This window comes from Hyla sarda, chromosome 7 (assembly GCF_029499605.1).
Source record: "Hyla sarda isolate aHylSar1 chromosome 7, aHylSar1.hap1, whole genome shotgun sequence".
NCBI classification, from domain to species: domain Eukaryota; kingdom Metazoa; phylum Chordata; class Amphibia; order Anura; family Hylidae; genus Hyla; species Hyla sarda.
In genome coordinates, this window is record NC_079195.1 from 156,317,653 (window position 1) to 156,339,397 (window position 21,745).

At 46.5% G+C, this 21,745-nt stretch overlaps 1 protein-coding gene across 2 annotated transcripts in view; it reads right to left on the reverse strand.

The window, feature by feature from the left end:
* The window catches only part of LOC130282601 (oocyte zinc finger protein XlCOF6.1-like), a 253,071-nt gene that overhangs the window by 205,275 nt on the left and 26,051 nt on the right, over positions 1 to 21,745 (reverse strand). For both annotated transcript variants that reach the window (XM_056531004.1, XM_056531005.1), the window contains exons 2-4: positions 13,559 to 13,640; positions 13,353 to 13,476; positions 13,223 to 13,278 (exon numbers count right to left, since the gene is read on the reverse strand). In XM_056531004.1, the coding sequence (XP_056386979.1) occupies positions 13,223 to 13,278; positions 13,353 to 13,452 (156 nt within the window). In that variant the 5' untranslated portion in view covers positions 13,453 to 13,476; positions 13,559 to 13,640. The remainder of the gene's footprint in view (positions 1 to 13,222; positions 13,279 to 13,352; positions 13,477 to 13,558; positions 13,641 to 21,745) is intronic.

Sequence of the window (21,745 nt, forward strand, 5' to 3'; positions counted from 1 at the left end):
GCCCAAAATCGTGATTATCGGCCGATAATATCGGCCATACCGATAATCGGTCAATCCCTAACTAAAAGGACTAATAAAGTGGTAAAAAAAAAAAAAAAAAACACATTAACCCCTTCCTTATTAAAAGTTCAAATCACCCCCCTTTTCCCAAAATCCATATAAAAAATATAAAATCATATTAAAAAACAAACATATGTGGGATCGCTGCATGCGTACATGTCCGAACTATAAAAATATAAGGTTATTAAACCTGTACAGGACCCAGGACGTATGGATACACCCTGTGTACCTGGGTCAGGTACAGGTACACCCGTGCGAATTCCATTCTCTGTCGCGGACCGGACCGACTGCTGATATCGATGCCCGGGGGGGGGGGGGGGGGGGTCATCAGACAAACACCTCATCCCCCCGCCCCGTTGACCCCCTCTCCCCCCCATGTCGGCGATCGGCGCAAATCGCAAGTGAATTCACACTTGCAATTTGCGCAATTCCGGGCCATATGGGTCTATGGTGACCAGGAAAATAAGGGGGATCGGGATTGTCCAAGACACCCACGATCCCCCTGAAGGAATAGGAGTGAGGTTGCAGGGGTGCCACCCCTCCTATCCCTGCTATTGGTCGTCTAGAGCGATGACCAATAGCAGATCAGGGGAGTTAACGTTCGTTTTCTCCGTTCTGCCCACCCACAATAGGCGGGGGCAGGACGGGGAAACCGACAGGGACCGGGACAACGTTTTAACACCTAAAAGTCGGAAGCCCTTTATTGTAACGTGCCTACCGCTACCAAACATTTAATCTCCCTGAATTTTGGGTTTAGGGACTCTTCCTCTGGCTTGTCCTATCTGAGGCTTCGCCTCACTTCCACGCTACCTGCCTTATATTCTGCAAATTATACCCCCTTGTACAAATTATACCCCCCTTAGTCTTGAGAAGAGACGTTTAAGGGGGGATATGATAAACGTATATAAGTATATAAATGGCCCATACAAAAAATATGGAGAAAAACTGTTCCAGGTTAAACCCCCCCAAAGGACTAGGGGGCCCTCCCTCCGTCTGGAGAAGAAAAGGTTTAGTCTAAAGGGGCGACACGCCTTCTTTACCGTGAGGACTGTGAATTTATGGAACGGTCTAGCTCAGGAACTGGTCACAGCAGGAACAATTAATAGCTTTAAAACAGGGTTAGATACATTCCTGGAACAAAACAACATTAATGCTTATGCAGAATTATAAAACTACATCCCTTTCCCTTATCCCCTTACACCCTTCCCTTCAATTCCCTGGTTGGACTTGATGGACGTATGTCTTTTTTCGACCATACTAACTATGTAACTATGTAACTCCCAGCATGCCCAGACAGCTGTTTAGGCATGCTGGGATTTGTAGTTTTGCAACAGCTGGAGGTCTACAGTTTAGAGACCACTATACAGTGATCTCTATACTGTGGCCCTCTAGATCTTGCAAAACTACAACTCCTAGCATGCCCCCACAGTTTGGAGATCACTATTCAGTGGTCTCTAAACTATAGACCTCCAGCTGTTGCAAAACAGTATGCCCAAACCCCAGTATGTGCAAATCCCAGTATGCCCAAACAGCTGTCTCGGCATGCTGGGAGTTGTAGTTGCGTACCTCCAGGTGTTGCATAACTACATCTCCCAGCATCAGTACATGCTGGGAGTTGTAGTTTTGCAACAGCTATAGGCACACTGGTTGGAAAATACTGAGTTAGGTAACAGAACCTAACTGAAGGTCTTACAAACAGTGTGCCTCCAGCTGTTGCAAAAGTACAACTCCCAGCATGCACGGTCAGTACATGCTGGGAGTTGTAGTTTTGAAACAGCTGGAGGTTTGCCATCCGATGTGAACGTACAGGGTACATTCACACAGGCAGGTTTACAGTAAGTTTCCTGCTTCAAGTATGAGCTGCGGCAAATTTTTCGCCGCAGCGCAAATTCCTAGCAGGAAACTCACCGTAACCTGCCAGTGCGAACGTACCCTAAAAACACTACACTAAAACACATAATAAAAGGGTAAAACACTACATATACACCCCCTTACACTGTTTCCCCCCCAATAAAAATTAAAAAAAATAAACTTATTGTACGGAAGTGTTTCCAAAACGGAGCCTCCAGCTGTCGCAAAACAACAACTCCCCGCATTTCCGGACAGCCACTGACTGTCCAGGCATGCAAGGAGTTTAGCAACAGCTGGAGGCCCCCTGTTTGGGAATCACTGGCGTAGAATACCCTAATGTCCACCCCTATGCAATCCCTAATTTAGACCTCAAATGCGCATGGCGCACTCTCACTTCAGAGCCCTGTCGTATTTCAAGGAAACCGTTTAGGGCCACATATGGGGTATTTCCGTACTCAGGAGAAAAGGCCCCCCCAAAAAAATTTGTAGTGCAATTTCTCCATTTACCCCTTATGAAAAGGAAACCTTTTTATTTATTTTTTTTTTTTTTACACTAACATGCTGGTGTTGCCCCATACTTTTTATTTTTACAAGTGTTAAAAGGAAAAAATAAAAAAATAAAAAAGACCCCCAAAATTTGTAACGCAATTTCTCCTGAGTGGTTCTGACATACACAAAAATAAAAAATAAAAAAATACCCACATGTGACCATTTTGGAAACTACACCCTTCACGGAACGTAACAAGGGGTATAGGGAGCCTTAACACCCCACAGGCGTTTAATGAAAATTCTTCAAAGTTGGATGGAAAAAATGAAAAAAATAAATAAATAAATCACTAAAATGTTGGTGTTACCCTAAATTTTTCATTTTCACAAGGGAAAATAGGAAAAAAGCCCCCCAAAATTTGTAACCCCATTTCTTCTGAGTAAGAACATACCCCATATGTGGATGCAAAGTGCTCTGAGGGTGCATTACAATGCTCAGAAGAGAAGGAGCACCATTGGGCTTTTGAAGAGAAAATTTGTTCAGAATTGAAGGCCATGTGTGTTTACAAAGCCCCCATAGTGCCCCCATTTTGGAAACTACACCCCACACCTATTGTAATAAGGGCTACAGTGAGTATTTACGCCCCACAGGTGTCTGACAGATTTTTGGAACAGTGGTCCGTGAAAAAGTTGAAATGGGGTTACAAATTTTTGGGGTCATTTTCTCCTATTACCCCTTGTAAAAATGTAAAATTTGGGGAAAAACCAGCATTTTTGTGAAAAATCTCTCTTCTCATTTACACATCCGACTTTAACAAAAAGTCGTCAAACACTTGTGAGGTGTTAAGGCTCACTGTACTCCTTGTTGCGTTCCTTGGAGGGGTGTAGTTTCTAAAATAGTATGCCATGTACCGTATTTATCGGCGTATAACACGCACTTCTTAGGCTAAAATTTTTAGCCTAAAGTCTATGTGCGTTTTATACGCCGATACACCCCCAGGAAAGGCAGGGGGAGAGAGCCCGTCGCTGCCCGCTTCTCTCCCCCTGCCTTTCCTGGGGTCTAGAGCCCTGCTGCCGGCCCTTCTCTCCCCCTGGTTATCGGCGCCGCTGCCCGTTCTGTCCCCCTGACTATCGGTGCCGGCGCCCCATTGTCGGCGCCGATAGCCAGGGGGAGAGAAGCGGCGCCGACAGCCAGGGGGAGAGAAGGGGCAGCGGCACCCATTGCCGGCGCCGCTGCCCCGTTGCCTCCCCCGATCCCCGGTGGCATAATTACCTGATGCTGGGGTCGGGTCCGCGCTGCTGCAGGCCTCCGGCGTGCGTCCCCTGCGTCGTTGCTATGCGCTGCACGGCGCGGCGCATGATGTCATGCGCCGCGCATAGCAACGACGAAGTGGACGCACACCGGAGGCCTGCAGCAGCGCGGACCCGACCCCGGCATCAGGTAATTATGCCACCGGGGATGGGGGGAGGCAACAGGGCAGCGGCGCCGGCAATGGGTGCCGCTGCCCCTTCTCTCCCCCTGGCTGTCGGCGCCGCTTCTCTCCCCCTGGCTATCGGCGCCGGCAATGGGCGATAACCAGGGGGAGAGAAGCGGCAGCAGCAGGGCTCTAGACCCCAGGAAAGGCAGGGGGAGAGAAGCGGGCAGCGACGGCCTCTCTCCCCTGCCTTTCCTGGGGGTGTATCGGGGTATACACGCGCACACACGCACCCTCATTTTACCATGGATATTTGGGTAAAAAAACTATCCCAAATATCCTTGGTAAAATGAGGGTGCGTGTTATAGGCTGGTGCGTGGTATACCCCGATAAATACGGTATTTTTTTTTTGCTGTTCTGGCAGCATAGGGGCTTCCAAAATGCGACATGCCCTCCAAAAACCATTCAGCAAAATTTGGTTTTTAAAAGCCAGATGTGACTCCTTCTCTTCTGAGCATTGTAGTGCTCCAGCAGAGCACTTGACATCCACACATGGGGTATTTCCATACTCAGAAGAGATGGGGTTACAAATTTTGGGGGGCATTTTGTCCTATTATCCCTTGTAAAATAAAAAAAAATAATAATAATTTGAGGGAAAACTAGCATTTTAGTGGAAAAAAAAGAAAAAGAAAAAAGAAAAATAGTTTGCACATCCAACTTTAAACAAAAAGTCGTCAAACACCTGTGGGGTGTGAAGGCTCACTGGACCCCTTGTTACGTGCCTTGAGGGGTGTAGTTTCCAAAATAGTATGCCATGTGTGTTTTTTTGGCTGTTCTGGCACCATAGGGGCTTCCGAAATGTGACATGCCCCCCAAAAACCATTTCAGAAAAACTCACTCTCCAAAATCCCACTGTCGCTCCTTCCATTCTGAGCCCTCTACTGTGCCCGCCAAACACTTGACATACACATATGAGGCATTTCCTTACTCGAGAGAAATTGGGTTAAACATTTTAGGAAGATGTCTCTGCTTTTACCCTTGTAAAAATTGCAATAACTGGGTCTACAAGAAAATGCCAGTGTAAAAAATGAAGATTTTGAATTTTCTCCTTCAATTTGCTGCTATTCCTGTGAAACACCTAAAGGGTTAACAAACCTTTTGAATGTCATCTTGAATACTTTGAGGGATGCGGTTTTTATAATGAGGTCATTTATGGGGTATTTCTAATATGAAGGCCCTTCAAAGCCACTTCAAAACTGAACTGGTCCCTGAAAAATTCCGATTTAAAAATTTTTGTGAAAAATTGGAAAATTGCTGCTATACTTTGAAGCCCTCTGATGTCTTCCAAAACTAAAAACATGTCAACTTTACGATGCAAACATAAAGTAGACATATTGTGTATCAATGAATAATTTGGAATATCCATTTTCCTTATAAGCAGAGAGCTTCAAAGTTTAAAAAAAAAAAAAAGCTAAATTTTCAAATTTTTTTCATCAAATTTTGAAATTTTTCACGAAGAAATGATACAAGTATCGACAAAATTTAACACTAACAAAGTAGAATATGTCACGAAAAAAAAAACAATCTCGGAATCAGAATGAAAGTTAAAAGCATCCCAGAGTTATTAATGCTTAAAGCGACAGTGGTCAGATGTGCAAAAAATGGCCGGGTCCTTAAGGTATATTTGGGCTGGGTTCATAAGGGGTTAAAAATAATCATTAGGGGGGGCGTGGCTTGGCGCGCTGGAGGGAGGACGTGCATAGGAGAGAGCTCCTGCTGGGCCTGAGCTACTACGGGCTCTTATTTAGGTAATGGGTGGCAGATCCCGTCAAAAAAGACATAAGAAGAAACCCCTACCTGTGGTGCATCCATCTGGCGACATTTAGCGCTTTCTGAAGCCGCGCACAGCAATCGCAAGCTCCCCTCCGTCAGTGCGGCCCTCAGCACAGACGCCCGAACAATGAGATCACGTGTCCGCCTGTACCAGCAGTCCCGCTTCCTCCACAATGGCTGCGGTGACGGAACACACGGGGGAATCAGACCACCAGACTCCGGCTCCTACCGCTGCCTCACACTCTGCCCCCTCCACGATGGCCCGGACGGAAGGACAGCAGCAGCGTACAGTAGCGCAAGTAAGTGCCGCAGAGCCGCCGGGACATGCAGGCTGCCCCGAGCCAAGGCCCCAGATATCACCCTCTGGGGCAACAAAGTCCGCCGCAGGCCTCTTGTACCCCACAACCCCAGACTGTAATACCACAAATGAACCTTGTGGCAATGAAATCCTATGCCACTGTACCTGCCTCCAGTCCTGAATTGCTCCAGCAGCTGCCACAGGGACACGGTGATTCTGCACCCTTTGCTTCTCCTCATGCTGCACACAACCCTGCAACTACTTGTTCCAGACATGCTACATTGGGTACTGCTGAACACACTATTGACCTGAAAAATGCTCATGGCGCTCTGTCCCCAGCTTCCCAATTGCCACAAACTGTTGCTTCACCACAGCCAGACTCCTGGCAGACTGTGACTAGAAAACACAAATCCCACAGGACCTCCTTGCAGTCTTCTGCCCCGATCTCCTCTAATCCACTGCTGACAGAACCTGTTCCTCACCGGGTCCCTGGGCCCCCTGCCAGAGACGTTACAGATTGGGCTGATGCAATGGAGTCAGATGCCTCCTTGTCTGATAAGAGCTCCCAGGACTCATCTGCTGACAGTGACACACCGGACTACTGGGGGGCGAGCCCCCAGCCAAGAAGAAATTATTCAAAACGCCTATGAAAACACGCCAAGCTAAATGCCGTAGTTTGTCCTAAGAAGCCGAGAGACGTCACCTGCAGATTACACCATTTCACCCAGAAAGACTATATTATGCGCAAAGCTCGAGACGTCAAGAACCTCGCATATAATGGTGCTCGCATAGAACTATACCCAGACCTGTCTCTCCGCACCCCGAGACTGAGATCCACACTTAAGCCTTTGCTTCAAATACTCCAGAATGCCCAAATGATATACAAGTGGGGATTACCGTTCTCGCTCACTGCTAAACATGGAACAACGTTCTCCACCTTACGCAGACCTGAAGACCTGCCTGTCTTCCTCGCCACTTTCAAATTACCACCAATCCCGCTGCCAGACTGGGAAAGCATGTATTAGATTCTCCCACCTGCTCCTCAGCGACTCCGCCCCAGAGATGCTCCGTTGAACTGCCAACTGAAAGGCAAACCATCAGATTCCCCTCCTCAGGGATCTAAACGCAAGACCTGATCAGCCTAGAGTGGTCTTGACCTGTTTGCCGACTTTCCTGATCCACTTCTGTTTGAGAACTTACTGATGGCTCCTGCTCCTCAGTGCCTTATTGTGAACCGAGACTCGTTCTAAGATTGTGGTTTCTTGTGTACCCCCTATATCTTCCATAAACGTGAGAGGCATTCACGGTTTCTTGATATAGTTCTGTTTTTATTGCCATTTAGTTGCCTTACTCGCCCACCATTGCCCACCTAGTGTTACTAAAATGTTTTTTTCCCATATTGGATCTGCCCCCTTCTCCATGCGTTCCCATGGGGCTTTTTGGCCGCCAGTTATTGTTTAGCCCGAGCAATAAGAGCATTTCTCCTATTAGGAGTTCTGCCTTCATAGATACTTATCCATTGGCCCTGCCTATGTTTACCGCTAGTTAGTACAACAAATGTCACCCCTGTTACTGGTGACCCTCCTCTTGTACGCCTTCTACGTTACCCCACCTAGTTCAGACGCTGGACTGGCTCCGGCAGTGTCTGTGGCCCTTATGGCCTGTCCTTATAGTCCCTATGCACTCGTGCCTGTGCGATTGCTATTTTTTTATGTTTATGTTTATTGCCTTCTCACCTATTGTTTTCTCCTCTGCTCTTCTCTCAGATACTGCTCTCATCTGAACTGTGTACCTTGTCGGCTGGGCGACATGCTTGAGATTCAACGATGTGGTAAGTTAAGGGTCATCCCTTGCACGACACATGGCAGCTGACATTCACATAGCGACCCTAAACGTCAAGGGCTTTAACACTCCCGAGAAGAGGGCACAGATTCTGTATTCCCAACATAAATTGAGAGTGCAGATCCTGGCCTTACAGGAAACACATTTCAAAGCTGGCCACCTCCCAATCCTTAATAATAGATATTATACCTCATGGATCCATAGTGTTAACCCAGAGGCTAGGACAAAGGGAGTATCCCTGGCGATCCACAGATCACTCCCACTCACCGTTCTATCCACTTCCATAGACCCCGTGGCTCGATACATTTTTGCTAATTGTGACATCGCTGGCCAAAAAAAACACAATAGCTTCTGTATATGCCCCTATGCACAACCAAGTTTCATTCCTTATTAAAACCCTTGACGCCCTCTCTGCTTTTGCTACGGGTCCCGTATTGCTTTGCGGTGACTTCAACCTTCTCTTATTTCCGAATGAGGACACTTCTTCGGGTCGTTCGTCCATGTCCCATAGTAAACTGCGTGCCCTGAGAAGCAAACTTCATGTACTCAACTGACTGATGTTTGGAGAGCCCTTCATCCCCTGGGAAGGGATTACACCTTCTACTTCAACCCCTGCCAATCTTCTAGTCGTATAGATTATATCCTCTGCTCGCACTATCTTCTACCTTCCTTTCAGTCCATAGAAATTGGTGTCATCACTTTTTCTGACCTCGCCCCGGTTATGGGTAAATTTACGCTCCCCTCCTTGGTCAAACCCCAGGCTTCATGGAAATTAAACGAATCTCTTCTGCTTGATACCTTATGCCTGCAGGAACTTCAGATGTCAATCACTCACTTTGTTCAAGATCACTCTTCCGACCCATCTCCTCCGTTGGTGAAGTGGGAGGCTCTGAAGTGTGTCCTAAGAGGCATTCTCATTAAGCATGGGGCGTGACTGAAGAGGGAAGCCTCTGCTAGAGTACACCTACTCTTTCAGAGGCTTCGCACTCTTGAAACGCAACACAAACACACACAACTAGAGGAGACCTTCCGTGATCTTATTCGGGTGCGCCATGACCTGTTAGAACTTCTAAATGCGAAACATAGACATTACAAGCAAGTCACAGGTAAACACTTTTACGAATGGGGCAACAAATCGGGGAGGCTCCTGGCGAGTGCTCTGAGAGACAAGAGGTCTTCCCTTTTTGTTCCTGCCATCCGGACTTCTTCTGGCTTGGTTTCCCACCTTACACCTGACATACTAGAGGCGTTTAGAAACTACTACACCGATCTTTATAATTTGCCCAAGCCTCCGGCCTCCTCCACAGGACCCCACCCCTCTCCCTTAGCATCTTTGCAGCAATACATGAAGGACACCATTGAAGCTCTAGAGAAACCATTTGCGCCCGAGGAACTTGCTTTTGCCATCTCCTCACTGCCAGCGGGTAAGAGTCCCGGCCCTGATGGCTACAAAGCCAAATTCTACAAGGTTCTAAAAGAGGTGCTGACACCTACGCTTCTAGCAGCTTTCAATGATGTCTCCAGTGATACACGTCTTCCCAGTTCTTTCCTGAGGGCTTTTGTAACAGTTATCCCTAAAGAGGGGAAAGACCCTCTCCTTTGCCCCAGCTACCGCCCTCTCTCACTTATTAACACTGACCCTAAATTATTTGCAAAACTCTTAGCAAACAGATTAGCATCCCACATGCCCGCCCTCATCCACCCGGATCAAGTTGGCTTCGTCCGCGGAAGGGAAGCAAGAGACAACACCTTGCGGGCCTTCACTACAGTGTACTATGCCCGTAAGCAGCAAATTCCGCTATTCTTGTTATCTCTTGATGCGAAAAAAGCCTTTGACCAGGTGGACTGGGACTTCTTAGCGGCCACACTCGATCAAATAGGCCTGGGCTCTGTAATGAGGCAAAGAATTATGGCATTATACTCTAATCCCCAGGCTCAGATCCGCATAAACGGATGCCTAACGGCCACGTTTGACGTTCGTAATGGGACAAGGCAGGGCTGTCCCTTATCGCCCCTCCTATATGTGCTCTGTATGGAACACCTGTTGGTTGACATCCGCCAAAACCCCGATATCAAGGGTTTCTCCCTGCCTCCTCGACATTACAAGTGTTCGGCGTTTGCTGACGATATCCTCCTCTATCTTTCCTCGCCCATCACCTCCCTATTGACAACTCTCCGTCGCTTTTCCAACTATAGCAATTATAAATTAAATCCATCGAAAGGTGAGGCCTTGAAAGTTACTCTCCCACCACAGACTTTACAATTGCTTAAAAAGCTATACCCTTTTAGATGGCAACCAACCTCCCTGAAATATTTGGGAATCCAGGTCCCGTCTGAACTGTCACACTCGTATCGAGTTAACTTCCCCCCTTTCCTCCACTCGCTGAGATCCGACCTGACTAGATGGGAGCGCAAGGACTTCTCCTGGCTGGGAAGGATCAACATCTTTAAAATGAACGCTTTGCCACGCCTTCTATATCTTTTTTCTAGCATCTCCACCCACATTCCACGGTCCTTCATTAGAGAGATCTCAGCCCTGCAGTCAGGCTTCGTCTGGTCTCGCCGGCGTCCCAGATTGGCGAGACATGTCCTACATCGGCGGAGGGTGGACTGGCTTTACCCGATTGCCTCGCTTACTATCTCTCTGCGACTCTCACACGTGTGCTTGACTGCTTTCACGGCCAGAGAGATAAACAGTGGGTGACCCTTGAAAGCCAGATAAGTAATATCGAACCCACATCTTTACTGTGGTCCACGATATTGCCCTCCGTCCGTCGCGGATCGGATACTGTCCCCCCCGATCCTGCACTCTATTTTCCAATCACATGTCTCATACATGAAGAGACTAGCCCTATACTTTACAAATGGCCCACTGACACCCCTATTCGGTAATCCAGCTTTCCCTCCCGCTCTAACATCGCACACTTTTCTTGCCTTTCCAAGGGCTCGGGGACATAGTTTCGTTCCCTCCTGACGGATATGGGCCTCAAATCTCTCCCTGACATATTGGGGGGAGTCCAAATGCCCTCCTCTCCATGTCTTCCAGTACAATCAACTGCACCATTATTATAACTCCCACAAACATACTCTTGCTCTTCACCGCCCCCTTACTAGATTTGAGTCTCTGTGTGTACAATCTTCCCCCATATCACATGCGGTTAGCACAATTTATGGGCTTATCCTTGACATCAATGCGCAAAAGCCGCTACCCTATCGCGCTGCCTGGGAATCCGAACTGCATAGTAGCATTCCAGATGATGATTGGGAACGCGCTCTCTCTGTCATAAATCCTCGATCTCTAGCAAAGCGCAAGAGACGAATTATAAAATCCTCACCAGGTGGTATAGCGTACCGGCTTTATTATCTCGCATGTACCCCTCGGTTACAGATGCCTGCTGGAGATGTGGCCAACCAGGGGGAACCATGTCACATATATAGCTTACCTGTCCAGTTTTACACTCTTTCTGGTCTCAAATACTAGAGGCGATCACCCACCTGACCTCACTTCCAATCACTAAAAGCCCAACTTCCATCCTACTATCGATACTCCCTTACCCAGCACCTCGACATCCCTCCAAGTTAGCACATTTCCTTCTAATAGCGGCCAAGTCAGTGATCCCTCGTCTTTGGAAATCTACCTCCCCTCCTACCTTCTCATCATGGCTCACTGAGGTGTCGCATATATGTCGCATGGAGGAACTGCTGGCTGACTCAAGACATCATCTTGATAAATTCCAAGAGGTCTGGTCTCCATGGTTGACATATGTGGCTTCACCTGACTTCTGAACACAGCATTTAGAGGTTACTAACTCTGGGTCCCCCCCCCCCCCCTCCATCGTACCCTTAACCACTACACACCGATTTTGTCACTGCTGTTGATTCCTGGTACTGTCGCCCCAGCAGGCAGGGTAAGTGATACGTTCTGCTCATCCTTATTCTCTCCTCCCTCCCTCCCTCTTCCCTTAACTCTCATTATCCTTTCATACCTTTCTCCTTGTGCCTTTGCTATCCATACCTAAGATTACGCTGCCGACTACCTGCATAATATATGTACCCGTGATGGGTTGTATTACCTAGTAATGTGTTGTATAGTATAGGACTACTGCCCCTCATGGTGCTCTGCAGCTGGTGTTCCTGAATCGTTAATGCCTCTATTAGTCCGTACTGTTTCATGCTTTCTTGTTTAATTGGATACATTGTTCGGATAGCTAAAATTTTACTGTGTATGTTTAAAAATCTTTTAATAAACATTTACTATAGAAAAAAAAAAATAATAATCATTATCTGCAGCAAGTCGGGATAATTAGTCCCCCATAACTACATCACTGTGATTTTTATATTTATCCATTTGCCTCAAAAATTGGTCCTCTGCTGCTTCCATTACATTGGGCAGCTTATAGCAAACCCCCATAAGTATTTTATTATTTTTCTCTCCATATATTTCTAATAATAATGATTAGTACATTATTTCCTTCACATATATATCCTCCCACAACCAAGAAAAAACCAAGATGATGCTGTCACCACCATGTTTTACTGTAGGTATGGTATTGAGCAGGTGAGGAGCAGTACCTGGTTTCTCAAGACATGCTTAGGATTTCCTTCTGATAAGCACGGGGGGGGGGGGGGAAGTTGCCATCATATAGGTCTTTCTTTCTGTTCGCCATGTGTGCAACCTCAAAAGGTGACTTTTTAAATGCTTATCAGGTGAAAATTGGTGCAGCTGTTCAGGAGATCTATTGTTACAACCTTAGTCATTTTCTTCTTAACAGCAATGGAAGTGTGTTGCCGCTTTGTGTCCAAATGCTTTCTCCGGTCCAGTCTAGTCAATAATCCCCCTTCTGTTGATCACTCCGCCCCATTCACAGACATGCTGAAGAAGAGGGGATGAATATTTATGGGAGATGTGGGGGGTTATTGGCCAGAGGTGGCTGGGTTTTTGGCATTGGCAGAGTGGGCTGGAGAAACCAATTCACATACAGCAGCAGCCTGCCTCCACTGCAGTTAAGAGGAAATTGTGATCGTATTTTCGCCCGATAAGAAGGGTTACAAACAGGGTAAAACATGCATCTGTTTATTCAGGTTAGTGTGGTGGTCCCTGCTATCATTTTTCTCTACATGTAACATTTGTTCCAACAGCTTGGTCTGAACAGTCTAGATGGCGGTCAATTTGTTGAAAAAAAGTGCAATGATGCACTCCATCGCAAATGTTGTCAAGTAGACAAAAAGTCTTTGCAGAGGTATGTCTTAACAAAAGGTACACTACCAAAATATAGCCTCTGATTTATAGGGAAACACACTTTTAGGTGCTCTTGTGGCAAGACCCAGTGTCTAACAAGACCACATCTATAATAATTTACATAACTGCATGCAGCAGTTTACAGCCATCCAATATTTCTATCTAGGTGCATTATTTATTTTTTTGTCATTTCTCTACCTTATAATGCTCAGGGTTGGGACTTCTCCCTGGTGTACTTCCATTACTGGACCGATCTATAGAAGGAGAGACCCAGTGAATACATTGTCTATATGTAATAATAAGGCAAGCAACAAAAGTCTCCTCTTACCTGAAGATGTGAGGGGCTTTTTCTTTGCCATTATGACATCCTCATACAGATCCTTATGTCCTTCTAAATACTCCACCTCCTCCATAGAGAAACAGACCATGGCATAGTGACATATTTTAGGAACCTGACACACACAATGTTACAATCATCATAATCCAAGCGCCATCATAGCTTTATAACAGAACAGTATTTTCAACAGAGCTCACTTCTCCAATCAGCAGCTTCTCCCTCAACTGTTGAGGAGTTCTCGGATTTTCTGTTCATGTTATCTTTCACTTCTCTGTTGGACTGGTAGGAGCCAAAAAACAACAGGATTAGTGTGTAGTAATCAAAGGCACCCCATAAGTAGAAAAAAAATACATATTACTAATTAGGAACTTTAACAAAAAGTGTATATATTAGGGATCAACCGATATCGGTTTTTTTTAGGGCCGATACCGATAATCGGTGGAGATTAGGGCCGATAGCCGATAACTTATAACGATATTCCGGTATAAGTTATCGGCTATTTATCCCCCCTCGACACCGCTGCAGAGCATTGATTTAAAGCGGGCGCTTTAAATCAATGCACTGTGGTGGCTTTTGTGGTGCCATAGGGCGCCGCCACCACCCGCTTCTCTCCCCCTACCTGTCAGGGTGGTCCGGGCAATCCATCCTTCCTGTAGTGTCCGGCGGCATTCCGGGTGGAGGGTGAACCGGTCCGGGCTGTCCTTCTCCGGGGGTCCTCTTCTCCACTCCGGGCAGGCTCTAGCCTAGTACGCTTACTACTACTGCATAGACGCCGCTGCGCAGTGACGCCCGTGCGCAGCGACGCACCTGACGTCACGGCGTCTATACAGCGTACTAGGCCGGAGCCTGCCCGGAGTGGAGAAGAGGACCCCCGGAGAAGGACAGCCCGTACCGGTGCACCCTCCACCCGGAATGCCGCCGGACACTACAGGAAGGATGGATGGATGGCCCGGACCACCCCCCCCCCATTACGGGTAAGTTTATTTTTTTTTATTTTTTTTATTGACTCGGAGGGTGGGGGAGGGGCCCGACCGGTATAGCGGTATGGGCAAAAATCCATACCGGTATACTGCCCAGCACTACGGTGGGGGGTGCTACGCGGTGGGTCGGGGGGCCAGTCGCGGTGCGGTGGGGGCGGGGCATTATCTGCTTATCAGCAAGGTAATTGCCTATACCGATAATGCCCAAAATCGTGATTATCGGCCGATAATATCGGCCATACCGATAATCGGTCGATCCCTTACACACACACACACATATATATATATATATATATATATATATATATATATATAATTAGGGATCGACCGATTATCGGTATGGCCGATATTATCGGCAGATAATCACGATTTTGGGCATTATCGGTATAGGCAATTACCTTGCTGATAAGCCGATAATGCCCCGCCCCCACCGCGACCGGCCCCCCGACCCACCGCGTAGCACTCCCCACCATATATATAGCCAAAAATGTTTCCCTGATGAGCTTACAACCAGATTGTCTGATGTTGGTGAGAAGACTGGTTAAAAAGGGAAAATGACAGCAGGTTCACCCTCACTGAACCCTATACAAAAAAAATCTAAATAGACAAATCACCAGGTCCAGATGGCATTCAACCCCGTGTTTTTAAGGAATTAAGTAGTGCAATAGACAGACCCCTATATTTAATACTCATGGGGGGGATATTTAGCAAAGGATTTAGACTGTTTTTTCCTGTCTAAATTTGTCGCACAGAAAGTCGCAGTCTAAATACCAGAGGATTTTTAGAACATGATGCATTCTAGTCTATTTTAGACGGAAATGCATTGGTGGTGAATTTATCAAAAGCAAATTTTCTGCGACAAGTCGCATCAGTTGAAAGTATGCCGAAATGTCAGACCATGTTGGAGCAGGTTTAAATACATTATTAACCTACAATACGCCACACAGGAGTAACCCTTAAGCCGAAATAAAAATGAGGTACAAATGACCAGTATATAAAAGTATATATAATTTTATTAAATACAAAGGCATGAATAAAAAATATGCATATAGGACAGAAAAAAAATATACAGTCAAAGTAAATTAATAAAAATTAATCTCAAATTTACATCATATATTATTAAAAAGCAGGATGAGCAAGAAAAAAGGGGGGTGGAGTCCATGTAGGTAGAGTATAAAAATATATATAGACCAGTAAAAAATGTGTGTGTAGAAAAATATATATATATATATATATATATATATACACACACACACACACGTATAAGGTAGTCCAATAAATATTGTAAATATTGTAAACAAGAACAAAGCAAAACTACCGGACTCTACCCCACGCCTGCTAAGGATCAACGACGCGTTTTGCCCGGAAGCAGGCGTGAGGTAGAGTCCGGTTGTTTTTCTGTTCTCCATCTTTTATACTCAGCTGCTCTTGTCTATTTAGCACTTTTATGTTTTACTTATTCAGCATTCGCATCTAGCATTATCCTTTGTTCTTTTGTTATCACTGATAGTCAGCACGTTGCACTTTGCTTTGCACTTTGTGATAAATGTTTTCACTTTTGCAGTGAATGTTTTCTGTTTAAGCACTTGCACCTCATCTACACTTTAGTTTCCTATACAATCCTCATTTTTGTCTCTGGCGGCTTGGGTCACATTAATTGCGCTGTGTTCTTGTTTACAATACAGTAACCCCCCGACCTGCGATGGCCCCGGCATATGATAAAATCGACATACGATGGCCTCTCAGAGGTCATCGCATGTCGATGTCAGCATCGACATACGATGCTTTTATATGTCAGGGCCATCGCATTAATTGCTATCCGACAGCACAAAATGCTTAAGCTGCTGTCGGATAGCAGTTTAAGCATCCCGGGCAGGTTCGCCTACCTATTCCCGCTGCTCCGGGTCCACTTCGCGATCCTCCGGCGTCTTCCGCATCTTCTTCAGGGTCCGGGCCTCGCTTTCCGGCATCGTTATTACGTCACAAAGCACGTCACGCCGGCGCAGCAGCGTAATAACGTCACCAGAAAGTGAGGCCCGGACCCTGCAGAAGATGCGGAAGAGAGCCAGAGGATTGCGAAGAAGACACCGGAGCAGCGGGACAGCATCGGGAGCGGTGAGGACCTGGTCTGGAGCGGCGGGAACAGGCGAGTACAGCTTCCTATACTTTACATTGCACAGATCCCTCAACATACGATGGATTCGACAAACGATGGGTCGTTTGGAACGAATTACCATCGTATGTTGAGGGACCACTGTATTTATTGGACTACCTTATACATATGTATTTTTATATATATTGATTCTTTCATATATATTTTTCTACACACGGATTTTTTACTGGTCTATATATATTTTTATACTCTACCTACACTGACTCCACCCCCCTTTTTCTTGCTCATCCTGCTTTTTAATAATATACAGGGATGTGGAAATTCTATCGCCCGACGCCCGGGACAAGTAGTTTTGGGCGCCGGGCAGGTGAATTATTTATAGATTTAGCCCTGTATCGGGCTAGCAGGAACAGACCGACGTCCCCCTTATTTTTCTTTACTGCCGGTGTGAGGCGCGGGAGCGGATGCAAGTCTACAACTCACACCGGCGCACAGAGTATATGGAGGGGGCGGCGGCCCCCAGCTGACCGCAGAGCCAGAGGTCGCACGTTCGCATTACATAATTGAGCCACGCCCCCTTATCTAATCCTCCCGGAGGATGGAGGACGCAGCTACACATAACACAAGACGACAGGGGGAGAGAAAGGATGTCCACAGCTCAGCACACAGCTCCTCCCCTCCCCCTCCCCTGCTCTTTCTTCACAGGACCTAATCCATCACGGGGAGGCTGCATGTTTGCACGGGGAAAACACAGAGCAGGGGGGAGGGAAGAGAGGACAGGACGTCCGGTGTGAGGGGAGATTTCCAAACCCATGAAAAATCACACCGGCCGGGACTACAGCTCTGATGTCCACTCATGGCCGGATCAGGTGAGTAGACAGAGAATGCAGGCGACAGGAAGGGTGGTTGTATATGTAGGGTGTGAGTGTATGTGTGATGTGTGTATAATGTCTGTGTGTGATGTGTATGTAATGTATAATGTGTGATGTCTGTGTGTGATGTGTATGTAATGTATAATGTGTGATGTGTATGTGATGTATGATGTCTGTGTGTGATGTGTATGTAATGTATAATGTGTGATGTCTGTATGTGATGTGTATGTAATGTATAATGTGTGATGTCTGTGTGTGATGTGTATGTAATGTATGATGTTGGTGTGTGATGTGTATGTAATGTATAATGTGTGATGTCTGTGTATGATGTGTATGTAATGTATGATGTCTGTGTGTGAGGTGTATGTAATGTATAATGTGTGATGTCTGTGTATGATGTGTATGTAATGTATGATGTCTGTGTGTGATGTGTATGTAATGTATAATGTGTGATGTGTATGTAATGTGTGATGTCTATGTGTGATGTGTATGTAATGTATACTGTGTGTATAATGTCTGTGTGTGATGTGTATGTAATGTATAGAGTAGGTGGAGTGTCCTTAAAAATGATTTCAGGGACTTAGGCCGCAAGCTTAAGGCAAGGACCTCCAAGGTTGTATTTTCTGAAATACTACCAGTACCACGAGCCACACCAGAGAGGCAGCGGGAGATCAGGGAGGTAAACAAGTGGCTCAGAAGCTGGTGTAGGATGGAAGGGTTTGGGTTCATGGAGAACTGGGCTGACTTCGCTGTCGGTTACCGGCTCTACCGTAGGGACGGGCTGCACCTCAATGGGGAGGGTGCAGCTTTGCTTGGGGAGAAGATGGCTAGAAGGGTGGAGGAGTGTTTAAACTAGGGACTTGGGGGGAGGGAACCTACAGCAAAGAGGGGGAAGATAGTGTAGATAGAGAGGTGGGAATTATAAATGCACCTGGGGGTGGAGCGGAGGGAGGGGTTAGAATAGTTAATAGGAATAGGCTTCATAGGAAAATAAAACTTACACCCTTGAATCCCATTAACCCCAATAACATAAAGGATGGAAATGTAAAGTGTATGTTCACAAATGCCAGAAGCCTAGCAAATAAAATTGGGGAGCTTGAGGCCTTGATACTGGAGTAACATATAGATATAGTTGGGGTCACTGAGACATGGCTGGACTCCTCGAATGACTGGGCTATCAATCTGCAGGGGTTTACATTGTTTCGCAAGGATAGAATGAACAGAAAAGGTGGTGGAGTTTGTCTGTATGTAAGAAGTGGTATGAAAGTAAGTGTGAACGATGCCATAGTGTGTGATGATTCTGAGGAGGTGGAATCACTGTGGGTAGAATTACAAAGGAGGGAAATACTGAAAAATTATACTTGGTGTAATCTACAGACCCCCTAATATCACTGAAGAGATAGAACGTTGGCTTCATAAACAAATAGAGAGGGCCGCCCGGGCAGGTACAGTGGTAATAATGGGAGATTTTAACTATCCAGATATAGATTGGGTTCCGGGGTTGGCTAAAACTACAAAGGGGCGACAATTCCTAAATTTATTGCAGGATAATTTTATGGGCCAGTTTGTGGAGGACCCAACAAGAAGTGATGCCTTGTTGGATCTGATCATTTCCAACAACGCAGAGCTGGTTGGTAATGTAACTGTGCGGGAAAACCTTGGTAATAGCGACCACAATATAGTTACTTTTGACTTAAAATGTAGGAAACAAAGACAGACGGGGAAGGCAAAAACATATAACTTTAAAAAGGCAAACTTCCCTGGGCTGAGGGCTGCACTACAGGACATAGCCTGGGGGGAGGTGTTCTCAAATACTGATACAGAAGGTAAATGGGACATCTTTAAATCAACTCTAAATAACTATACAGCTAAATATATACCAAAGGGGAACAAATATAAACAATTAAAACTAAATCCTACATGGCTGACAAATCATGTTAAAAGAGCAATAAACAACAAAAAAATAGCCTTCAAAAAATTCAAATCTGATGGGTCAGCTATAACATTTAAACAGTACAAAGAGCTTAATAAAATCTGTAAAAATGTAATAAAAACAGGAAAAATTAAAAACGAGAGACAGGTGGCCAAAGAAAGCAAAACTAATCCTAAATATTTTTTTAGATATATAAATGCAAAAAAACCAAGGACAGAGCCTGTAGGACCCCTTAATTATGATAATGGGGAGGTTGTCACGGGCGATCAAGAGAAGGCGGAGCTACTGAATGGGTTCTTTAGTTCTGTATACACTATGGAAAAAGGAGCTGACATTGGCCAGGTCAGTGCTGGTAACACATCATGTAATGTACTGAACTGGCTTAATGTAGAGATGGTACAAGGTAAGTTAAGTAATATAAATGTAAGCAAATCTCCAGGGCCAGATGGATTGCACCCAAGAGTTCTTAGAGAGGTAAGTTCAGTAATATCTGTACCCCTGTTCATGATATTTAGAGATTCACTGGTGTCTGGTATTGTTCCAAGGGACTGGCGCAAGGCGAATGTGGTGCCAATCTTCAAAAAGGGCTCTAGGTCTTCCATAGGAAACTATAGACCTATAGTTTAATGTGCATTGTGGGTAAATTGTTTGAAGGACTTATAAGGGATTACATACAGGAATACATAGGGGATAATTGTATTATAAGTGATAACCAGCATGGGTTTACTAAGGATAGAAGTTGTCAAACCAATCTAATTTGCTTTTATGAAGAGGTGAGTAGAAGCCTTGACAGAGGAATGGTTGTGGATATAGGGGGGCATTTACTAAGGGGTTTAGTCATTTTTATCTGACTATTTTTGGCGCAAAATTGTCGCAATTGCGCCTACCCTATAAATTGTGCGACTTTCCCTAGCAAGAGCTAGAAAGTAAAAAAAAAAAATTCCCGCTTAATTTACGCAAGTTTTCAGTTTTTACTTGCAGTGGTCAGGAATTTATTAACTGAGACAGTCGCAGTTGCGCAATAAACTGTCGCAACGGCCATAAAAATTGACTAAATTTACTCCAGCTCCAACATGGAGCAGGAAAAGCTCCTGCCGCCCGGGCTCCGACATACTTTCTCCCCGCTACCCTCACTGCGCTACCGGGACACTGCAGTGATTTATATCCCCCCCCTCTCACCTGCCAGCGCCACACAACTCCCATCTGTCTGATGTTGCAAGACTACAAGTCCCAGCATGGCCTTACAGTGAGGACACGCTGGGAGTTGTAGTCTTGTAGCAGCGGGAGCTGAGCGGCGCGGGCGGGAGACAAGGGGGAGGGGTAGCGGGGAGGCCGTATGAGGAGCCCGGGCGGGAGACAAGGGGGGTAGCGGGGAGACCGTATGAGGAGCCCGGGCGGGAGACAAGGGGGGTAGCGGGGAGACCGTATGAGGAGCCCGGGCGGGAGACAAGGGGGGGGTGTAGCGGGGAGACCGTATGAGGAGCCCGGGCGGCTGCACTGTAATGTCAGCCCGGGCTCCTGCCCTGAGAGCCATAGGCTTTGGCTGTCAGGGCATGCTGGGTGTTGTAGTTTTGCAACAGCTGGAGGGCCACAGTTTGCAGACCACTGGTGTGTGGTCTGTAAACTGTAGTCCTCCAGCTGTTGCAAAACTAAACAGCTGAAGGGGACCGGCGAAGAAGTTCACTTACCCTTCCGAGGCTCCAGCGACGATCGCTGTCGGAGATCGTCGCGCGGCAGTGTCGTGCAGCGCTGGATCCTACGGAAGCCGGTAAGTTGCGCAGGCTTCCCAACCAGGGTGCCTCCAGTTGTTGCAAGACTACAACTCCCAGCATGCCTGGACAGCCTTTGGCTGTCCGGGCATGCTGGGAGTTGTAGTTTAGCAACAGCTGGAGGCACCCTGGTTGGGAAACACTGGCCTAAAACAGTTGGGAAACACTGGCCTAAAACAGTGTTTCCCAACCAGGGTGCCTCCAGATGTTGCAAGACTACAACTCCCAGCATGCCTGGACAGCCAAAGGCTGTCTAGGCATGCTGGGAGTTGTAGTCTTGCAACATCTGGAGGCACCCTGGTTGGGAAACACTGTTTTAGGCCAGTGTTTCCCAGCCAGGTTGCCTCCAGATGTTGCAAAACTACAACTCCCAGCATGCCTAGACAGCCTTTGACTGTCCAGGCATGCTGGGACTTGTAGTTTTGCAACATATGGAGGCACCCTGGTTGGGAAACAGTTTTAGGCCAGTGTTTCCCAGCCAGGTTGCCTCCAGATGTTGCAAAACTACAACTCCCAGCATGCCTAGACAGCCTTTGACTGTCCAGGCATGCTGGGACTTGTAGTTTTGCAACATCTGGAGGCACCCTGGTTGGGAAACAGTTTTAGGCCAGTGTTTCCCAGCCAGGTTGCCTCCAGATGTTGCAAAACTACAACTCCCAGCATGCCTAGACAGCCTTTGACTGTCCAGGCATGCTGGGACTTGTAGTTTTGCAACAT